Source organism: Cricetulus griseus, chromosome 3, assembly GCF_003668045.3.
Source record: "Cricetulus griseus strain 17A/GY chromosome 3, alternate assembly CriGri-PICRH-1.0, whole genome shotgun sequence".
NCBI classification, from domain to species: Eukaryota; Metazoa; Chordata; class Mammalia; order Rodentia; family Cricetidae; genus Cricetulus; species Cricetulus griseus.
The window spans coordinates 211604634-211628558 of NC_048596.1; the positions used below are offsets into that span (position 1 = coordinate 211604634).

General features: G+C 38.6%; 1 protein-coding gene across 2 annotated transcripts in view; it reads right to left on the reverse strand.

Annotated features, from left to right (window-relative positions):
* Positions 1-23925, reverse strand: part of LOC100757928 (myosin-IIIa) — a 156434-nt gene that overhangs the window by 56402 nt on the left and 76107 nt on the right. For both annotated transcript variants that reach the window (XM_027405344.2, XM_027405345.2), the window contains exons 14-18: positions 15392-15490; positions 15193-15307; positions 8325-8451; positions 5513-5723; positions 2991-3135 (exon numbers count right to left, since the gene is read on the reverse strand). In XM_027405344.2, coding sequence (XP_027261145.1) covers positions 2991-3135; positions 5513-5723; positions 8325-8451; positions 15193-15307; positions 15392-15490 — 697 coding nt within the window. The remainder of the gene's footprint in view (positions 1-2990; positions 3136-5512; positions 5724-8324; positions 8452-15192; positions 15308-15391; positions 15491-23925) is intronic.

Consider the following 23925-nt stretch of genomic DNA (forward strand, 5'->3'; position numbering starts at 1 on the left):
CACACACACACACACACACACACACACACCCTTGGCTATTTCCTGTGGAAATCAAGATTGAGGGCTTTTGTAGGACAGTGCCTTCTCATTGGAAATCAGATACTGTCTTTTCTGCCCTAGGCTCTATCAACCAAGAGCCTTTTGGAAAATAAAAATGTCAACAGTGTGTCTATTACAGAAATTTAACAGGGATGGCAAGAGTGAGTGTTACATATGTAGGGTTAATAAAATTGAGAAAACCATGCACTTTCAGCTGCAGCTCATTAGGAAGATTTCAGCAGCACATTTAAAAAGATTGTACAAGTACTCTCCTTGGCTGATCATCTTCCATTTTCAGGGAGGGGATCTAGGTGACTATGGAACTGTTTCACATTATTGTTTTCAGATAGCATTGATTTAAATGTTCTTAAAATCAATATATATATATATATATATATATATATATATATATATATAGTGTGTGGTGTGTGTGTTGTGTGTGTGTGTGTGTGTGTGTGTGTGTACATAAATCTGTTCTAGAGCTGGGGAAGTATAAAAGCTCTAAATATTATGAAATGCCCTATGCTGAGAAACATCCAGGACAAACTAGAGAAACAGGGTTATCATAGAATACCTAGATGATATACAAAAGAAAGGGATGAGTTATGGGTGCTCTGGATGGATTGTTAAGAGCTCTTTAGATATTTAATCAATGTCCACAGAAAAGTAGATTATGAGGAGAAAAGCAGCATGGGTGCCAGGGTGCCAGGGGCATGTTCTGAAAGGAAGACAAGTGGTTCATTAGCTGGATGTCAACTTTCCATGAAATGTGACACTGTCTACTTGAGAAGCTAATTTGGATATCATTGTAAATATTTCACTAAACATGTTTTATTACATGTTATGGTTTGAGAATGTCTACAAAGGCTTGTGTGTTGAAGCTTGATCTCTAATTGGATGTGCTTTTTTTTGGGGGGGGGTAATGGGAACTTAGGGAATCAGCCCTAGTTGGAGACAGTGGGTCCTAAGGGCATTTCTCCAAAGGTTATAGCAAGACTCTACCCTCTCCTTCTGTTTCCTGTTAGCCATAATGTAAAACACTCTTCTGCTCCATAAGTTGCTCCCTTGGGTATTTTGGTCACAGTGACGAAAATGTAACTAATACACTTCAGTCCATTGATTCTGTTTTATAACAAAAGGAATGGGGGGATGACACTCAAAATACCTTTTAAAACTAACTTTCCTATACTGTACCATGAAACACTGCAACAAAATTAAAATTGAGCTCAACTGAAAAAAACTTTCATAGCAAACTATTGTTTAGAGTTCAGTGTCATAGAAGGGGTCAAGTTCATGCTGGGGAAACCCACAGAAACTGCTGACCTGAGCAAGTTGGAGCTCATGGACCCCAGTCTGACAGCTGGGGAACCTGCATAAGACAAAATCAGGCCCCCTGAATGTGGGTGTCAGTTGAGAGGCCTGGGCAATCTATGGGGACTCTCTGGTAGTGGAACCAGTATTTATCCCTAGTATACAAATGGGCTTTGGGAGCCCATTCCCTGGGAAGGGATATTCTCTCAGGCTAGATACATGGAGGAGGGCCTACATCCTGCCCCAAATGATGTGATAGACTTTGATGATCCCCCACAGGAGGCCTCATTATCCCTTGGGAGTGGATGGAGGTAGGATGGGGGTTTGCTGAGGGGCGTGGGAGGATGGGAGGGAGAGGGAACTGGGATTGATATGTAAAATAAGAATGTTTTTAATTTAAATAAAAAGCTTTTAAACAAACTTGTTATATGTTAGTCTCTGAAAACACTACAATAATTATGAGATGATCTTGGACATAGAAGTTTATGGACTGCTGAAAAAGGTCATACCAAGAGGAGGGATGGAGTCATTTCAGTGTAGAAGGGGTGCTTGACACAGATGAGTGCATTAGGAATATTAAGGTGTGTGGTGGGGAGGTATAATGGAAAGCAGGTGGGACATGCTTCCCTGGAGCTTGGCAAGGAGGGTGATAGAGTGAAGGTCTTGGCCACAGAGACAGTGCAGAACGGCTTCAAGGCTTCTCTTTGCTCTTAATTCTAAGGTGATTTAATGATGTATCTGGGCACTGGGGAGATACCAATGGAGAGAAGTGGAGAGGGGACCTGGAGAGGGTTAGGAAGAGCAAGACAGTGAATATCCACCAGAAGCTGACTGGGGAGAGTGGAGGGAAAACAAAACAAATGAAGATAGAGTCTTGAATTTGTGTCCTTTTCTTGGACCAAGAAGTCTCAAGATGGACAGGTTTTCTTCTCTGAGCACTGTTTTCAGTCGGCAGTTTTGAAATGAAGTCTGAATAATTCTAAACCTTTTAAATAAAAAGCCCATGCCCCTTCAATCTACATTAATTAAAATATCAGTTCTAATCAGTAAACACAAAGCAAAGTGACATAATTTGAAGGTGCCAAATGACATGAGGACTGATAGTAAGTATGGTTCCTTTAGGTTTAATAAAATAATTTAAATAGTCTTAATATAAAAGTATGCCAAATGAAATTCAAGGAAGTCCCTGCTCTCTCTAAAGAGAAATATTGTTGGAGCTGAACCATAAATTACACATTGCGCTTGACAAAATTACTGCTTCTTGCCATTTGCATCAAGCCCATTATCTTGAATTCTGTTGCCTGGATACTAGGATTTGAAGTTTAATGCACTGTAGATGAATATTGAAATTTCAAACAGAATTCCAGCAACACAGTCTAAGAAAATAAATACTTGTAGACACAAAGGAAATATCTTTGCTTGCAGTGGCTCAAAGTGGCTAAGTTTTAAAGAAAAGGGCACTGGTTTTGAGTGAAGGATTTAGAACATCACCTGTCTGGTCACACTAAATTCACACTGTTTTTTGTTTGTTTGCATTTTTACGATGGACACGGAGAAAAGTAAATATTTTCCATGTCTTTGAATGTTTTGGCATGAAATGTATGGTCCGGGGTCCTATGTAACTATGCACTTCAACTTACCTGCTCCCATGCAAACACGTGCTGATTAAAATAATACTGGATCTGTTCATTTGCAATGTTAATGCACAGCTGCTCGAAGGAATTTCTTTTGAAATTTTCAAAGCCAAATATATCAAGAATGCCGATGCTTAGCTCCTCACCCCCACTGGAAGAATTAAAGATGTTTGTTGAGTCAGTGCTCATTTTCTTAGGAGGCAATGCAAGGCAGAGCATCTTGGAATTCCCACTGGTGATTGAGTTAATAAACAAGTCTCTCCGCAGAAAACAAAGATAATTATGGTGAAATTGATTTTAATATGTGCAAAGAACAGTATTTTCCTTACTAAAGAACCCACTCCCTTTAGGTTCTTATACACCTAAACAGAAGTCCATCCATGGGGCATAAGCACTGTCACAGCCCTGTGTGAGTCAAATATCATAGAACAACCTGACTCATATGCAGAGTATTGCAAACATACAGACAACCAAAACTTTACCAGTGAATCATTTTTTTTAATTTACAATGTCTTACCACAAATGTCCTAATTATTCTCAAAGAACAGTTATGTATTTTTTTACTTATTTGCTTATTCATATTTAAATACAGATCAAGTGACAACCTAGAGAAAAATATAATTATGTAGGGATTCATCTTTAAGCCAGTTGTGGTGACACACACCTGTGTTGTCAGCACTTAGGAGGCTGAGGCAGAAGACTTGACAGGTCAAGTCTGGGATGCATAGTGATATCCTGTTTCAAAAAACAAACAAAAACCAACCCAAAGGGGGAGAAACAAATGAATTTTGAAATACAATTAAGTATTATTTTACACATGAGTTATCTCAGATGCACATTTCTTTCTGCTATTACATGTTGCTAGTTCTGTTCACTAAAAATGAGCTTTATGATTAAAATTTTTGCTTTTCTCAGTAGATAGATACACTGAAGTAATTTTTGTGTGTACTTTAAAATGAACCTACAAAGGCTTCCCTTTGGCTCTACCCGTTAGTGTAGGCAATGCTTGGTGTTGTGTGCTAAAGACATGGGTCTGGCAGCCAGAATTGTGTGTTCTCCCACATTTGCAGAAAGTGACTGACTCAGAGCTTAGAGTGGAAACTTGTGATTTCCAAAACTCTAGCCCCACTGCAGGAGGCTGTGGTAGGATAATCTTGAATTCTAGGCCAGCCTGATGTACACAGCAAGACTGCTTCAAACGAGGAATCTTAGTGGCTGTTTTGACAGAACAAAACTAAACTGTCACAGCAGGTCTTGGTTCAGTTTTTTAAAAAACTAACCACAATTAAAATAACTCCAAGTCTTGGCTAGCTATGGTTCATGTAAGAATGATTATTATTTAGAAAACATGCTACAATGGGATTTTCAGCACATCACCTTTCTGGGTACCATCTAGAACTAAACATGCAGACAAGAGTTAGCAAAGGGAGGCCAATGGCTCTAATTATCTTGTTGACATTATGTGTTATATACAAATGTTAAAACATTTCTGAATGTTTCCAGTTTTTGTAAGATGCTTAACATCATAGAGATGGCCACTAATGAGCAAAAGTCATTTTGATATTTAGTCATTCTGCACAAGCTGCATTATGAGCTGAGACTCAGCTCAGTAGGGATTGAGGAGATTCAGGGATGATTGAGATTGTGACAACCAGGGAGTTAAGACCATGGGGCAACAATGGGTAATCTAGACAACCTAGCTGTATAATATGATACAGATGGGCTTTAGTGGGAATTAGTGAAGAACTGTGTATGTGAAGCATGCATAAGATGATCTTTTATAGTTAGTAAGCAGTTACAAATGAAGATAAGGTCATCTTAATGTAGATGGCCATCTTGCTTTTTTACATGTAACATTTCTAAAATTCCTATGACCCAAGGTAGGAAAAAACCTTCATATAGAATGTGAGAACTTTCACCTCTGCAAACCTAGTCAAAGGTGGCTGTGATTCCCTTTCTTTCTAATATGATATTCCAGGAGAACCACAGACACAAGGTGTTGGTGCCTATATGTAGGCTCCATTGACTATTATCTGTTATGTTCCTGTGCTTTTCAGAATCAAACTTCACTGGAAGTCACAGCACCTATTCCTGTAAGACTGCAGTGAGAGCTAAATGAAAAGAAAGTTTTGTTTTATAGTCATGGTTTAATTAAAGCCCACGAAACAAAAACAAAAAAACCCTGCTGGACTGACATGTTATAGAAATGTAAAATGGTGCACACTTCATGATGTACAGTCTAATTAAGAGAACATTTGAATTGATAATATGATGCCAGGCTTAAAGTCACTTTCTACCACGATTATTAACATTGCTACCGTTTTTTTTTTTTTGTTATAGCAATCAAGACATTTCATAGTTACATGGAATGATGATGTAGATCACTGCTAGGAGATGAAGCATATCCATAGGAATACAACTTTGATAATTAAAATAAACCAATCGGAAACTTATTCAAAGGAATTTACACAAATCCAAACAGACACACCACCTAACATTTTCAGAAAATAGGTGTATAAAACACTTACCTTGGTGATGTGTCATGTTTCAGCAAACTGTTAATACAATTGACTATCCAGCTAAAGAGGCGTCCATATAAAGTTTTAGACATGGCATCTCGGACATCAGTAGCTTTTTCTACTGTGTTGGGCCGGATAATTGTTTCTCCTCTAGTGACCACACAGTGGGAGGTAAGAGCTTCCTGTAACTCATCTGCTTGAATGCAAAGCAAAGATGCTGCTGCAAAACCAATAGATTATTGTTAGAAAACAGTGAAAATGACTCTATTTTCAGAAAACAGAAATGTCTAAACTCAACTGCAGCACCTGACATTACATAGATATGTGATTGCCTCATGGTATCCAAATAAGCTACCATTCAGCATTAGTCTCCCTGCCTCTTCAGGATTACTTTCTTCTTGCCTCCACTAGCCAGACTTTGGCTGCTCCAAACATGGTACAACATGGCACAAACCAAACTGTCTGAAAGAAGAAAACAGCTGAATAGACACGCAGTTACTTATGTGAAGTCAACACCAATTTCACCAAATCGCACTAAACATTTTGAAAGCACAATGAATAGCTTTGGTAGAATTTTGATATGATTATTATGTAATTATCTCTAGAATGCAAGAATGAATTAGAAAGCTACTTAGGTTTTGGAGGGGGTTCTCAAACAAGTGGATTTGAATGACATTTGGCAGCACATGTCTTACAGGGAAGGAACTTGCCATTCTTGTACTTCTTGTTAAGCTTTCTTTTATGTTTCATATTCCAAGTGCTAAATTTTCTTAAGACATGATACTCAGACAAACATATATTTAATGCTATCCAAATAGTGTAGGAATTTACAATTAGTGATACTGAAACTCAGGAAGGGAAATTCATTTTTTAATATGACAAGCATCTTTTTTCTTTTTGTAGGGGGGCTGAGCCCAGGGCTTTGTGCACGTTGAGCCAGTGCTCTACCACTGAGACACCCACTCACACTTACCACAGGCATCTTTAGCTAAGCCTACCGCACAAAGAGAGGCTCAATCTTCAAACCAGGTACTGTATTTAAATTTCTCCCTACATTTTGAATTTTCTCTTAGACATCTTAGTTTTTGATTTGTGAGCAAGATTACTGACCTCTGTCTTAACCCATTTCTTCACACTGAAGAAGCAAGAAGCCATATATGGTCCTTACAGAAATTCTGCCTTCCAAGTTAACATGATTCATCTCTTTCCTTATCAGCATGGTTATTGCCAGTGAAAGACCAAGAAGATCAATGCAATTTCATAGATGCAAGGTGTTCTACATTTTTAAAGTAGCCAGTTTGATGGGAAGAAATTCTTCTATTTAATTATTGCTTATAAAGATGAACACTTTTTTTCCTCCAAATTTTTGTGACTAGTGGTCCTCATTTTCTGGACTGCCTTCTTGCCTCCATACTCACCCTTTCCCAGTCAATTTTAGAGTGCTCTTAAACTTAGGAAGGGTGATGTTTTGCTACATATGTTGCAAATATTTTCTCTCATTTCCATTTGCACAAAATGTTCATTCATGTTTCTTATTATGAAAGAGTTTTAATTTTTACTGCTAAAAGCTACTTTCAAAAAAGATAATTTGCTTTTGGTCTTCTTCTCATCTCATATTGTGTTTCATTGGTGCTTTCATTAACTTTCTCACACTGAGATTTGCAGTATTTAGAATTCTTTAGAGGAGCCAATTAGAAAGCTCAGTGGGTAAAGGTGTTTGATGCCAAGCCTGATGGCCTGCGTTTGACTCTGGGGCCTACATAGTGGAAGGAGAGAGTCAAGTCGTCCTTTCACCTTTATACCTGCCATATAATGCATAAGTAAATAAATGCAATAAAATTTAAGAATCCATTTTCGGTATATGATGTTTGGAGAGGATTCAAGTTTCCTAGCTGTCTCACAGTAAATGACAATCACTATGTCAACCTCAGACAATTGCTCTAGTTCTATTACAAAACTACTTCCAAAGCCACACACAATATAGAAAATAGGTATCTTAGAGACAGGTCTGTACCAATTAAATAAGTAAAATGAGGGGAGATGAATACATAAAAATTAATATCATGATTCCCTAGGCTGTGAATAAAATTCACAACAAATAAGAGATTATGGGGTGTATGCTAATATTAAAAATAAAAGAACAGGAGATATTCTAGAGATAATAAGTGGTATGCCTTAAATTATTAGGGACATTTTGCCAAGCTCCATTATTAAGAGAAAACTTGGCCTGGAACAAGAATGATGTGTGTCTCTTGAATGGAAAATGGAAAATTAATTAAGCCATGGTAAATGAGTTAATGGAATTCGAGCAGTAAACACACACACACACACACACACACACACACACACACACACACACACACAATTGATAGAGGTTCTAAACACAAAAAACAATTTTAATTCCTTTTTGGGCAGGTCAATAGCATATTATTAATATTAAAACCCAATTTCTGACATAGTCATAAAAGCTTGGTCTCTGGAAATACAGCTCAGAGTAATCAATTTGCATGTGTAAAGATGTATTTTTCTTAGCTGATTTTTTTTTTTTTTTTTTTAGCTCTTCAAGACAGGGTTTCTCTGTGTAGTCCTGTAAACCAGGTTGTCCTTGAACATAGAGACCCACCTGTCTCTGCTTCCCAAGCACTGGGACTAAAGGCATGAGCCACCATCCCTGGCTTGATAGCTGGTTTTTACATCTTACTTTTATAGAGCCGTGTCTGAAGCATTCTTTATGGGATCTACATGAATACAAGTGTTTGAAATGTGACCCAGCATAAGATAAGAAAGAGTGCAGTTTTCAATGGAAGACAATACAACTCACAGTTCTCCAGAGCTGCATGATTGCAGATGTAGCTCTTGTCCATCTGGTACTCAGTTGCCACAGAGGAGAATTCAATGTTTCCAACATTCAAGATTGCAGCAAGCACACTATACACACTTCCAAGTTGCTAAAATATATCATAGAAATAGTACATCAAATCTGGTCTACAGCAATGTGAAGACTCTGACTGGGGACAGATGGAGGAAAAGCCTTGGGTTTCCAGCACAAGAAGGTCACTCAGCATACTGTGATGCAAGACTAAGACCCAAGCAGGCAAGGATTTATGTAGGCTCAACCTCATTCATTACATTGACTTTGGAGATCAGCTTGAGGCTGTTTCTTCGTGAGCACTTAAAATATTTATGAATGTTAATATAAGTAAAAATGGAAAGAAAGAGCGCTCCTCAGAGGAAGTAGAAATATTCATTAGGTTATAGATCCATGTGAACTTTAGAATGTAGTGTTGTTTTTATCACAAGTACATCTTCTGGGGGCCATCTTAGAAGTAGGGTTATGCGTGTGGATGGAGGGAGAGTCTAGATAGAAGAATCCAAACATCAGATCACAGCATCCAAACCTCAAAATACATAAGACTAGACATAAAAAATATAGACTACAGCTCAGAGTTTATAGTATATATTATAGATTCATGTGTGCCTGCATGTTCCTGAACATTAAGAATCTATGCTAAGATCGCTGGCTGCCTGAATAAAACACATCTGAAAGATACAGCTTCTGTTGTGCCACTGTGAGGTGAAGCACGGCCACTTATAATACCAGGCAAAAGGAACTGATGGGAGAAAGAGTAAAACTGTGACTGTTCTACAGAAGGAATTGTGTTCTCTCTTCTCAGGCAAAATTTCTCAGACATGACAATACAATAACATGATTTACCAGCAAAGTATAGAGTCCAAAAACTCCTCAGCTTTGGTGATAAGATCACAAACACTAGAAAGTTGGAAGTGACTCAGAAATTAGAAACCTCACCCCTCCTTTTACTAAATAAGAAAACAGAGCAGCCCAGTTATTGGTTTAAATCCACAACCAGAAGTAGTCAATGCCAAGAGCTTCAACCTAGGGACACTGAGCCCCTAGAAGGGAGTTTGTGTACACAGGCTGTCTCCTTGGTCTTGATGACTGGTTCAACACATTAGTGTTGGTTGAGTCATGCAATTTTAAAATTGTGCTGTGTTTTATGATTTTTGAATGAAAACCGTACCTATGTATCAAATTATTGCTTTTGTATTATTAGTAAATGACTAGCTAGAAGGGACATGCATATTCTTTCCATAATTAGTACAATTAATCTTAACAGCTGATGTGATGGTATTCGGGGCATCAGGACACTTTGTGTGATGCTTGAAAATGTTTAATTTCTTTCACAAATATTATTTGATTTCAACTAAAATTCTGGCTGAGAATCCAACAAAAACATGTCAGCCTGTGACTTTAGGCTATCACAGGAAATGTTAAAAAAAGTTAAAGGGGGAAACAAGGATTTTTGTCTTAGACATACAAGATGACTTTATGAAAAGAAAATAAAAGTTCCTGTTTTATTGTGAACTAAATGTTCTGGAACCAAATTGAGTCATCAAATCTTTTATTATTTATTGTAAAAGTTTGATAGCCAAGTGGCTTTGAAAATTGCATGGCTTAAACATTTTGGAGTTTTCTAATTTGTGTTATTTTTAGAGACTGTCTAACTTTGATTTGCCTGTCATTACTTTGGCTTGTACTGGATCACAAATGCACACATGAACTGTAAACCCTGGGAAGGTTTAAGGAACAAGGACACTGTGGGTGTTGTCAACACCGTTGACAGAAGAGGAGGAAGAAGACAGAGAAGCAGAGCTGCAGACACTGTGCTGCTGAAAACTGTGACGATGGGATGCTGTGCTCAGAGGATTCGGGACTCATGCTGGTTGGCCCTTTATTGAAGCTCTTCTTTCAGCTACTGACAAAGAACAGATCCAAAAAAAGCCAGAAGGAGTGCAATCAATTCAGGACTGGGAAAAACAAAAATAAACACCCACTAAGTTCAAGTCTACTGACTCTGACCCTGCCAGGCTGCCTTCACTTAACTCTTGGAGTCAGTCTGAGATAGGAGAGAATTTCCAGGATGGGTCACCTTGAGCCACAGCAACAGCTGTCATAAAATGATTAGCACTGATGATGCTTAAGGACCAGAAACAGATGCTCTAGACTCTTCTAACTCAAGGTTCATATTTAGATGTTCAGTATACTCTGAATATGTCTAAAATTGGAAAACGTAGTTTGTTACGCATGAATGATATTCACAGGTTGATTCAAGCATAAATCTGGCTTCATTTCATTGTTACTCAATATTGTCTGCCATCAGGAGAGATGTTAGTGAACACTGACTCTTCTAAGTGTGACTTAGATGTAAACAAACCAGCTAAAACTGGTTTGTTCTGGATCTGGAAGGGGCTGGTAAGAAGCTGTCTAGAGAAGTGATGAAAAGGGCAGTGCTGGATTTGAACTTGAACTTTGACAAAGAGGGGAAGTGACTATATTCAAGAGAGGGTCAGTAGAGGGGTGGAATTAGGCTAGATACTAGTTGTATCATAGCAGCAAGAGCAGCAAATGTCTTATTTGTACTTCTGCTGAAGCTAAGTAGGGTTTATGAAACACCTAGGGGTAGGGATGGGATGAGGGAGAAGATTTGTCTTTTGAGCAAGAATAAGAGCAAAAGATTCAAGCCAGTCCTGGTGGTGTAGCCTGTAATCCCAGGAGGCTGAGGCAGGAGGACCACAAGTTTAAGACCTGCCTGGGCTACAGGGTGACTTTAGGGAGTTCAGGGCCAGCCTGAATAGCTTAGAGATCCTATCTTAAAAACAACAAAAAGGGGATGGACATGTACGTCAGTGGAACAGTGTCTACCTGACATGCCCCAGTCTAAATTCAATCTCTCTTATGAAAAAATAGGGGAAAAATTCAAGTGGTCACTTCTGCTACTCTGGACACTGATTTAAGTGTTTTCTCTTGCTTAGTAGAGCAACATTGAATAACATGGAAATAAAGCCAGCTTTGCTTCAACCCTTGAATATCATTCTTTTATTTCAAACCATATTTTCCAAATTTAAACATACTTAGGACTTATTGAACAGCTAAGTACGAGCCTATGTTTGGGAAAGAATGGAACCTCTGTAGCTTTTCTTCCATCTCTGGATGGGGGTCATACATCATCCACGTATGGCTGAAGTGAATAAACTCTGTGTCAGAGTTGCTCCCTCAGACTGAAAGCCATCATACACATATTTATTCACTAGTAACAAAAGGATGATCTCCTGACAGCTACCAGTTATCTCTATCTTCAGAGGCATAGTTCAGACCTTGCTCCTCCAAATTAAGTCCAACAGCAAAGATTTCAACATGACTAGTTTAGACTTCATGGCATATGGAGACACACACATGTGGTCCAAAATGAGTTCTTCATGTCTTAGTCTAGTCCTCTTAATTTATATCACAGAACAAAACAGGCAAAGGATGCTATTAATCAAGCAAATTCTCCTGTCTCCATACGAGAAAGTAGTCATTCTGCTTTGTTTACTGCCACCAGTACCAACACCACCTCCTCTCTCTCTTCTTCCTCTATGGTTTTGGACTGAGGTGCAAACAGGCAAACTAAATTCACACAGTGGACTCTTTAAGAATTACATGCTGTCTCACTAGATGAAAATTCTCACTGTCTCTGCCCCTCATAGTGCTAGTATTACAGGTATGCATGATTACACCTTGATTTTTATGTGGGTTCTGGAGATTTGAACTCAGGTTCTCATGCTTGTACATTTAGTGCTCCTAACCTGTTGAGCAACCTCCTCAGTCCTGTTTGTTTTTTTTTTTTGAGACAGGGTCTCACTTTGCAAGTAGGCTGGCTTCAAACTTATGATTCTCCTGCCTCTGCCTCGCCAGTGCTATCTATGCAGCAGTGGACAAGAGAGGGACTCTGTATCATACTGGAAGAACTAGGACCAGCAAAACCCAAGACTGTCCAGTGATCCCTGCACATGTACTGTGGCAAGTGCACACCCACACGTACATACAGGTACAACGTCATACATGTGTGCGCACGTACACACACACACACACACACACACATACACACACAAAGTAGAAAACAAGACTTAACACATCTATAAGCACAATTAAAGATAAAAGGAAACAATAACAGAAACTACACATGTGGAGAATTTAAAAGGAAATACACTCTGAATAATGTTAGGGACCAGAATCTGCCTCTAACTGATATAGTGAGGAAGGGTCAAAGAGAGAAAATACTTTGAAAACCATGAAGAAAATGACAGGGATCAAACAGTGAAAAGAGTAAGCCAGGATGAAGGGCCTCACAGCTCCCTGGTTAGGGATGGGGAATCAGAAGCCTCATCCTAAAAGAAACAGAATTGATAAATCAATACAGAATACTTAACTGAACAGATAGAGGCTCCTCAGGAGCCATCAAATCCTCTCTAAAGCAGATCACAGCATCACTCATAAATCAAGTCTTAACAAATATAAAACAATCCAATAACTTCTTATGCTTCATCATAGTATAATGGGGCTAAGCTAGGAAAACACAGGAAGAGAAGCTATACAAATGCATGGAAGCTTAACAACACATTCTTGGATGACCAGTGATTCACTGAAAAAAACAAAAGCAAGGAGGAGAAATTAAAAAAAATAGTCAAATAAAAATAAAATTACCGGAACATTTAGACTACAGTAAGGCAATTCTAAGAAAGTGTATAGCTATAAAAATAGATAGATCTCAAATAAATAACTTAATGATGCATACCAGGGTGCTATAAAAACAAGAACAACAGCTATTCCAAAGAAGTCAATGTAAAGAGATAATAATTAATAAATGGAGACTAAAATAACAATGTATAGATATATTGAATATATAGAACCAATCAGTGAATTTGTTCTTTGACAAAAGATAAGAAAGATGGTAAAGTCCTAGATAATTAGTCAAAAGAAAGATGTTCCAAAGTTAGACAACTAGAGATGAAAAGGTTAGGGATTTCAAGAGGTGCCAATGAGATCCATAGAATCAGTATACCTTGAAAATTTTATTCCAAAATACTTGGAGAAACTAGATGAAAAAGATAAACTCCCATGTACAATATGACATACAAAATTTAAGTAAAAAAGATTAATCAAAACAAGTAGATCCACAGCAAATAAAGAGATTGAAACAATAATAAAAAACTCTCCCAACAAAGAAAACACTAGAAGAATTCATTCCAAAATTTTACCAAACCTTTAAAGAAGAGTTAACAGCATTGCTTTTCAAACTGTTCCATAAGAGAAACAGAAGGAATACTGACAAAGTCATGCCATGGAGCCAGCATTATGCTGATATCAAACTGCAAGTGCACATAAGAAAAAGAAAACTATAGACTAAGTTCCCCAAGAAGATGTTAATAGATATGAACATTATCAATAAAATTCCTGCAAGCCAAATTCACTAAGTCAGTACACCCTGAACATGTTTGTTTCATTCAGGAAGTAATCCCATAATTTGAAACGTCAGATTGCATGACATTAAAAAGTTCTGTACAGCAAATAGTGAGACAGCCTACATAATGGGGAGAAAAATTGCCAGCTATACATTAGACTGGAATTAATATCTACACTCCATAGAGAACTGTAAAGCTTCAACTCCCAACATAAATCAATCAAGAAATGGGCTAATGAATTGAATAGACAGTTGTCAAAAGAAGAACTTTATATGTTGTTTGAAAAATATGGAATGGTCATTATGCTAAACAAAATAGGCTAGACTTAGAAAGATAAAGTATTATCTGGCTTCTCTCACATGTGGAGTCTAGATTTAAATTTATATAAACATGCATGTGCGTGTATGTGTCTTTATGTGAAAAATGAATGTAGAAAGAAGGCGATGATGCAAGGGAAAAAGGGTGTACATAAAAGTAGGTGAGGGCTCAAGGGAGGGTAATGGAATAGAAGGCATGGAAAAAGGAGGAGACAGGAAGTGAGGAATGAAGGGGATCAGAGGGAGGGCAGTGGGGGAAAGGAGGTCAATAACGGCAAATAATAACAATATAGTAATACACATCATGAAAATGTTACAATGACATCTAATAATTTGCATGCAACCTATAAATATATTTAAAATACAAAAATACAAAAATTTAAAGAAAATAAAGCTAGAGATACATGAAAAATTTAAATAATATGAGAAAATTCAGCAATTAAATCTATGGCTTAAATGTGAGTTGATTTCCCAGCAAAATTCAAAAAGAATTTTTGAATTAGCAAAAAATAAATAACCATAAAAATATAACTAGGTGTTATCATGGAAGAATCATAAACATAATAAAAAGACTTTATATTGAGGCCAGGGAGATGGCTCAGTCGGTGAGGTACCTGCTGCAAGCATGAGAACCCCAAATAAAGATCCCAGAACCCATATATACAAGAGCCTGACATAGCAATGTATACTGATAACCCAATCTTTGGCCACAGTGGGGGTTGGAGGTAGGAGGATCCCTGAAGTTCATCTCTCAGCCCAGATAGCCAAATTGATTAGCTCCAGGTTCATTGAGAGACCCTGTCTCAAAGCATAGGTAGAGAACCATGAAGTAATGACACTTGGTCTTGACTTCAGGCCTCTATATGCATTTTTGCACATATATGCATATACCCCACACATACAGGGAAACACACACCCCGACCCCACATGCATATAATGGGAGTGACTGCTGTCTAAGGCCCCGAGCATAGTTCCTGGAATATATTTATCAGTCAGTGAATTAGCTAACTCTCACCATAAGCCTTTAAAAAGATACTTCCAAAAGCAGTTCATATGTCTCTGGTTACTTACCTCCATTGTAAAACCGATGACTTTGAAACATTGTTCAATTAGTTCATACTGGGATTTATAGAAACTATTATTCATCATGTCCTGCACTGTTCTGAGGTGGTCATTTTGTAAGTACCTGAAGAAAGCATGAGAGGAACGATAAAAATCTAAAATTTCATCAAAAGAGAAAGCATCATCTTGGTACAACCCAGTGGATTACCTGGGCGGCTTGTTTTCAGGCAATTTGTAAAGGGCTAGTTTCTTCTTCTCTGCTAACCCAGCATAAATGTAGTAAAAAATATGAAAATTTTTTTCTCCACTGAAAAAAATAAGACATTTTTCAGGAAGATGGTCAATAAGAATATTAATTAAATGTTAAAATGACTCACCAATACTATTGTTAGAACATATCAACAGCTGTGATTGCCCACATGGGCTTCCTTGAAAATTGCACTCTGGCTTTCTGTTGCTAATGGCATTATTTTCAACTATTTGACATTTGTGAGTGCTTTTCCAGGAAGTTTTCTAGGCACCAGGAACATAAAAGGAACAAAACAGTCAGTAATATTTAACTTCTAGGACTTCGTATGTCAGTGGAGATGGCCAGAAAGAGAAATAAGATGCATAGTATGCCATGTGGAGGTAAGTGTTAAATTATCTCAATTATCCTCTGCAAGTCCTTGGGGTAGACATGGTTTCCTACTTTACATATTCAGGAAACTCCCTGTCTCAATCAGAATCACAGAACTGATGGCTTTCCTGCATTCAGACCAGGTCCATCTGACTGCAGACCAGGTCCATCCTTTTACATTATCTTTCTGAGGCTCAGTTTCCCATATATGTGAGACGTCTCCTAACAATTCCAGTTCCATGGCTTGAATTCTAAGAATGAAGAGCACTCTCTGGGTGCTGGGAAATTCAGCTAAAGTATTCGGGATGAGTCTCTGGCTTGGGATGTTCCATAGCATGCTGGTTGGGACCTTAGGGTCCCATGTACCCCTGCTCCTTTCCTCAGATTCCCCCCTCTACACCTGACTTCCTATTGCTGTCATTCTAAGTCCCCTTGTGGTCATGTTTTAATTTCACCCCTGATATAACCCCAGTGGCCATCTAGGCAGGGCTGGGAATTTGCCTCTTTGGCATTCATGTTCCTGTTCTCCTACTCAACCTTCTTAATTTAGGATGTTCCTAAATCCTGATTATATCCCCCATTGTCACCAGGCTAAAAGTAGGAGGCCCAGGATGGGAAGGGAGCCTCGTCAGGGGTTACATTTATTACAAAGCCACAGAATCCAGGCAAGCCATGTCCATCTCTGCCCATTTTTACTCTTCTTCCAGTTAGCATAAAACTTCACCCCCCACAAAGCTCTAAGCATGTCCACAGTGGTTGAGTCATTAGACACTACAGTACTGCTATGGACTTTCTCTTCCATGAAACCATTGGTGGTGGCCTGAGTGGGTTTAGGGTCCCTGTCATTCTTGTCCATATATAAATGCCAGGGCAGCTTGTCATCCTCTTGCCCCTGCTTGTTTCTCTCACCACTTCACAGCTGGGGTCAGCCGGCTTAAGGGTCAATGAAAGATTTAGAAAATGAAAGGTAATTATCAGGTTGATATTTTTTATCTGAAGAAAGAGAATTTGTTTCAGAGCTTTTCCATATGAAGTCATGAAAATGGAAGTGGAATGTTTTTTAATGTGTAGTTCTACACAAATTGTTTCACCCAAAAGATCATACAGTTCTTTAAAACTCTCCTACTTCTTTCTCTTGCTTTGGTTCTTTCTCTAATATACTATTGAGGGAGGTATAAAATTTTCTTTTTAGATATCATTATTGTTGTTGTTGTTGTTGTTGCTATTTTTGAGGGGTCTCATTGTGTGCTCAAAGCTAACCTTGGGTTGACAACATTTTTGCTTTAGCCTCTTCTATGCTTCGGATTAAGGCATGCACCACCAAACCCAGCCTTTTAAAACCACTTATTCTTCCATTATATGGAAATTTTCCTTCGAATAAATGTTAACTGAAACATACCTGTATATATCTGTAAAAGTTTTGAAGGTTAGATTTTCCATAGGTATAGGGGCTAGCTTGAACAGACAAAGACTACAGGAAAACACAGGGTTGGGACAAGTTCAGTTGAATTGAAATAAAAGATACATGGGTGATTAGAACAGAAAAGGTGAACTCAGGAGAGATAAGAAGGACATATTTGGGTGCTAATTTCACAGAATTATATGAAGTCATGGTGTCAAAGAGATTATGAAATGACAGTAGAGAACAAAAGAAAAAATGCCTCAAGGATAATTCTTGGTAAATATTTTAGAAATGGATGAATTTATGAGAAGAAAATGTATCACACAGAAAGGAGAGGAAATCAGGAGGATCCAGGCAAGAGACAAAGAAGACAGGGTTTTAAGGCTGCCTTCTGACCCAAGAGCAGACCCACCATTTGTTTTAAACCTCTTAACTTAAATTCATTTTGATCAGCATAGAGATGGAATCTAGGGCCTCAAGCAGGCTAGGTAAGCAATAGGCTGCCGAGACACACCCAGTCTGCTTATCCTTCCCACAAAGCCACGCAGGTTCTCATCTTCAATGCCACCATCTGGTGCTTGTTGCAGTCACCATTGAGACATCAAGAAGTTTGTTACACACAACCTTGTATTTAGCAAAAGGAACCATAAAGACATGGATGTGGCTGGGGGACTTGCTGGGATGAGGGAAGCTAAAGGGGTAAGAGCAGATGTAGCATGAGTGTGACTAGAATGCATTCTACACTGGTATGAAATTGTTAAAGAATAAATACATTTTTTAAAAGTTAGAACAAAACTAAAAGCCTAGTTTAGCTCTCATCTATTTAGCACCAGCAAATAATAAAGCTTCTCTGGGACTAGCACACTATATAATTTATTTGCTTTCTTCTCTTGGCATCACATTGATTGCTCTGCATGTCACCTCTTAAAGCACTTCAATGGTGCAATGTATAATTAGCGAAGTGACTCATAAATGTAGACACACAAACTTAGCAGATTTCTCTACTATTATCAGTTTACACTTACCAAGACTGTAATTTTACAAGGCCTGGAGTTACTATGGGAAATGTACTGACCTTCAGTGGATAAACAACCAGAGAGTTAAAGCAACAAAAAAACCCCTCATCTCCAAAGGTTACTCATTTCAGGTCCTGCCCAAGACCGCATCAAATATGCACTTAAGGTAAGATTGTCACATAGCACACATACTGTTCCCAGGTCACCACTCCCAGGACAAATACAGGGTCTCAGTGAAGTACTGATGGTGTTTCTCTGACCCCAGTTCCACTGTTTTTATAGGTCCTCAGCTACATTTTGGAGTTCTACTCAGACCCTTGTATGAATGCCCTCAGGGTAATCTTATGTGGGTTCAGTGGCTTTGGATGGGGAGGATTCACCCTGAAACAAAGGTCCCTAATAACTTCAAAATGTGGCAAAATCCTCAGTAATGTGGTTTAGCTCATTCATGACACCTTTGAGTCTTTGCTGAAGATGCCTGAAGACTGATGATATAAAGCTATGCATACCCAAAGCTCCACAGCATGCCTGTAGAACAGCGGTATTTTCAGTTTTATTTTGTTCAATTACAACTTCTTCTCCATAGATACCATGTCTCTTCCATTTTCCTCCTTGTGATTTACCATCTCATTCTCAGCAGCTGAACTCATCTGTCACTTTCCTAAGAGACTACACTGGATGGCAATGAGTTTGAGCCAAGGCACACAGAATTCTTTGGAAATCATGAACTACCCCACCCCCACCTCTTGTTTTTAAGTATCCTTCCTTTTTGCAGTACACATAGACAGACAGTAAATACTTATCAAATGAATGAATGAATGAATGAATGAATGAGTGAATGGGGGCTTGGTTCAAACTTCAGCTCTGGGCATTAATTGGTTTGTTCTCTCAGTCTGTTTCCTTCTGTGTGAAAGAGATAATATAGCAAGAGACACAAAGGCAATGATGTGGTTAGCACAGTGCCCCACTGGTCCATAACAGAGAGAACACATCTGCCAGTTTGTTTACAACTTGTAGGGAGTCTTGTAAAGGGCCGATGTGGGAGAATAATGCAATCAATGTTTGCTGAACTCTAGTCGTAACAAAAGGAAACTAGCAGATACAGCTATAACTTATATTTATGAGAATTATCCAGCATTGACTTCAATATGCTCATTTTTCTCTCAAGCAGCCTCTTTTTAAACATTTTTCCCCTTAGAATCACCTACATTTAACAAAGGACTCAAGTTACAAGATATTAGTTTATCATCATATTTTTGTCTAAAGATAAAAGCAGTCAAAGACTAAGGTGGGCAGAACCAGGCAGAGGAAACAGAGAAGGTAAGAATCAATCCTCTTAAAAGAAAGGGTAAGCTCACTAAAAAAGCTCATTAAAAAAGATGCATGTCTGCTCTGGTTCCTCCCTGCTTCTCCGATTGCCTCTCCCACCTTCTCTGCCTTGTTTATGACCCCCAACTCTCAAGGCTCAGCTCTGCAGACTGCAGGACCCAAGACGCTTACCCTCTGACTTGTGAAGTGAGGAAGCAAGCGAAGAAGCTATCTATTCAATTGTACGTGGTACAGGATGCAGTCCTCTGGGAGCTACAGACCTACAGGCAGCCCCTGTTCTCAACTGTATCTGTCCTCGGGCTCTGTGATGTTTTCTTGCCCCTGGCTCCAGAAGCCTAGGTGTACAATAATTTATTGCCCTTGTTAATTTGGACTAACTACTCTGCCTGGGGTAAATATTCATTCTTGGTTCTTTGATACACATTGTAAATAGGGTTTTCAGTTAAACCCTTTGAACTTGTTCTTTCTTCTTCATAATCATGATTGACATAGTCCAATGAAATTTAAAATTTAAAAAAATGTACCTTTGGAGCTGGGGAAGTGGCTCAGTGGGGAAGAGTGCTTGCTTTGTGGGTATGAGAATTTAAATTTGAATCAAGGAAGCCACATCAGAAGCTTCCCCATGTATGAATGCCAGCATGGGACAGGGACAGGTGGTTCCTGAGAGCTACCTGGCCAGCCAGCCTGGGAAAAATAGCAAACTTACATTGAAAGGCATTGTCTTGAGTGAGTAAGACAGAGAATGCTGGAGGATAACACCTGAGATACTTCACTGGCTTCCCATGCTATGTGCTCCCATACACTCACATACAAATGTCACATACACAAAAGAAAAAAAATCTATCTAGAAAGAATGCTTCTTCTATTTTTTAAAGATCACAAAATGTTTCTTTAGAATACATGCAATTCAAGTGAGCTAAAATCGAAATAAATATAGGTTTTTAACTAGTTTGGGGGAACTATGTATGAAATCCTCCTGTGAAGTTGGACAATTTTTTAAGGTACCCCAGTAATGTGGGCCTGAAATCCATTCAGAGAACATTTGGGTGGCTACAGTGTTGCAGTTGGTTTCTACAGACACTCAGACAGAAAGCAGTTGGTTACCCCCTTGACAATCATGCCATTATTGCATCTCATCTGGAAAGTTGGTATTGTAGTTTGAAGGGTTGACTGTTAGGCAAAGCTATTGACGATTTTTTCCCCCCAAGTTACCTAATACAACTTTTTGGCACTGTGAAAGGAGGCCATTGGGAAAGAAGTTAAGAGCTCAGTTTCAGCTTGATTTCAGCTAAAGTGTGTGGTGTATGCAGCTGGGACTGACAAATGAGAAAGACAATATAAGGCTTGTCTCTTGAGGCATGGGTTACCTCACTTAGTGTATTTCCCATTGCTGCATTACCTATAATAATTTTCTTTATAGCTGAATAAAATTTAATTGTGTATGTCTAAAGGCCTGGAGGAAGCTATAGGCCCTGAAGGAGGAGGCACCTACTACAGTTATGTTGCTAAGTAGATATAGTGTCAATCTACCCTGTAAACATTTGTGTATACCCATAGATTACTCTCACCCTTGGTCATATAGGCTTTTATTTGCAGTGAGTGCTGGTGAGTACAGAGTCTCACAACTGGTGCATTTGCTTAGAACAAGTTAGTATTGAGTGCCCAATCCTAAATGAGCTACATAGACTACCCATGCTCAGGCAACAGGTAGAAGCAGAGACAGAAAAATGCAAGTGCCAGGAGATGGGAAGGGTACTATAAAGTGTTATCTTCTGGACATGACCTGACTGCTATATCCAGAAACTCATAGCAGAAGAGGCTACCTGCAGAAGCTCTGCCCATCAATGGATAGGAGAGGAGGTCATAAGGATGCAGGGGGAGGGGAAGCCATATTCCTCAGTGGTGTAGACACCAGTTCATTGCACCCACTTAAGCATATGACTCCTGCTTGTGTTGAAGCTGGCAACCTAAAACACAGTGAGTCTCACACATACACACACAAGACATGGACATGGGGATAAGAAAGACTTTGATGAGAGTGAAAGGGATAAGAGATAATGGGAGACTTCGATCAAAGAATGTTATATACTTACATAAAATTGTAAGCAAATGCTTAAGAGAGTAAAGAATGACAAATAGGATCATAAAAATAAACATAAAATGAAAAAGCTGTTTTATAGAAATTACAAAGTAATTGGTGCTCCAATTTTATCTGAGTTGTAGTTCAACCTAATGGCAAATTGAGGCCTTGAAATGCTTTCCATATAAGCAATGTAGTAAAACTAAAATAGTTTCTTGGATCATTTAGGAGACAAAAAGTTTATTGAATATACAGTATACCTTAAATACTATCCTAACTGTGCTGTTTTTGAACACATAATATTTTAATAATCATTAAAGGATTATTTTTATGGCTATAAACCCAGGGTTTCAGTGTGTAATTCCAGGAGGTATTAGTCTCATGGTATTTGGGATGAGTGATGTTCTGGCCCATAGTCCCACACAATATGCTGAAATGATGTGCCTTGACATTGTGTAACATGGTGACCCCACTGAAATATCAGCAGGTTATTCTCACATAGTTCTTTACCCAACTGAAGGAGAGGCTAAAACTATTTTGAGAGAATAAAGAGTTCCAAGATGTGGTTATATATATATTATATATATATATATATATATATATCATAAGACTATAGGTCCCTCTACATGCAGGCGGCAAACATATGGTGTGCCTACATGATTCTGGGCCTTGGGCACAAACCAAGAATGCTATCTGCCATTCATTAGATATCTTCAAATTCACTAGATGCTGTTGCTAATATTTGCAACCATCAACACCATAAAAGATATACTAACAAGAGCTTATGTTCCTGTAAATTTAGCTGGCATGTTACTATAACACAGGAGTGTTTAACATGAAATCGACATAGGGGATTTTAACTTTACACTTGGGGTAGATGGAGGGGAAGCTGTGGTCAGAATGTATTGTATGAAAGAAGAATAAATAAAAATAAAAAGATAATAAAACCACTAGGGTAAAAATCTAACAGGTAGCTATAATTTCCTCTAAGAATAGCAATGATAACAGACCACCCAGAGACTGCCAACCCGCATCATAGTCCCTTTCTCTGCCCTAGGGATGAGATAAGTCTGGGCCTGGTTTCGGCCTGCCCTCCAGTACCCTGCTTAGAGCCACCTGAGGCCTGGAGTCTGTGGATTCCACCCCGGCTGAGTCCAGCTCCGCCAGAGAATGCCAGCCAGTGCCATAGTCTCTTTCTTTGCCCAAGGGACTAGGAAGAAGAGAGCCATCTAGAGTATTGGACCTGCTAGCACCCACTGGAAGGGAACTTTGGTCCCATACCCACCAGGAGAGGAAGAGACTCCTTCTGCACCCACTGGAAGAAGGGATGGGAAGAAGACAATATGAAAACACATTCAACAACAGAAAAACCAATATGACACCACCAGAGTCTAGGGACTCTACACCAACAAGACCTGAACATCCCAATGCAGATGAAGCAGGAGAGAATGACCTTAAAAACAACTTCATGAAAATGATAGAGGCCCTTAAAGAGGATCTGAGAAAAATCCCTTAAAGAAATGGAAGAAAAAACAAACTGAAAATACAAGAAATCTCTTAAAGAAAGCAGGGAAAGCCAAGAAAAAACAATCAAACAGATGAAGGAAACAATTCAAACAGTTCAAGACATGAAAACTGAAATAGAGACAATAAAGAAAACACAAACTGAGGGAATGCTGGAAATAGAAAAGCTGGGTAAGCGATCGGGAACTACAGATGCAAGTGTAACCAACAGAATACAAGAGATGGAAGAGAGAACTCAGGTGTTGAAGATACACTAGGGGAAATAGATTCATTGACCAAAGAAAATCTTAAGTTCAACAAATCCCTAACACAAAATATCCAGGAAATATGGGACACCATGAAAAGACCAAACCTAAGAATAATAGTTATAGAAGAGGGTGAAGAAATCCAACACAAAGGCGCAGAAAACATATTCAACAAAATCATAGAAGAAAACTTTCCCAACCTAAAGAAAGACATGCCAATGAAAGTACAAGAAGCTTACAGAACACCAAATAGAATTGACCACAAAAAATGTCCCCTCACCACAAAATAATAAAAACCCCAAACATACAGAATAAAGAAAGAATATTAAGAGCAGCTAAGGGAAAATGTCAAGTAACATATAAAGGTAAACCTATCAGAATTACACCTGATTTCTCCGTGGAAGCCCTGAAAGTCAAAAGGTCCTGGATAGATATTCTACTAACACTGAGAGACCACGGATGCCAGCCCAGACTACTATGCTCAGCTAAGCTTTTAATCAGTATAGAGGGAGAAAACAAGATATTCC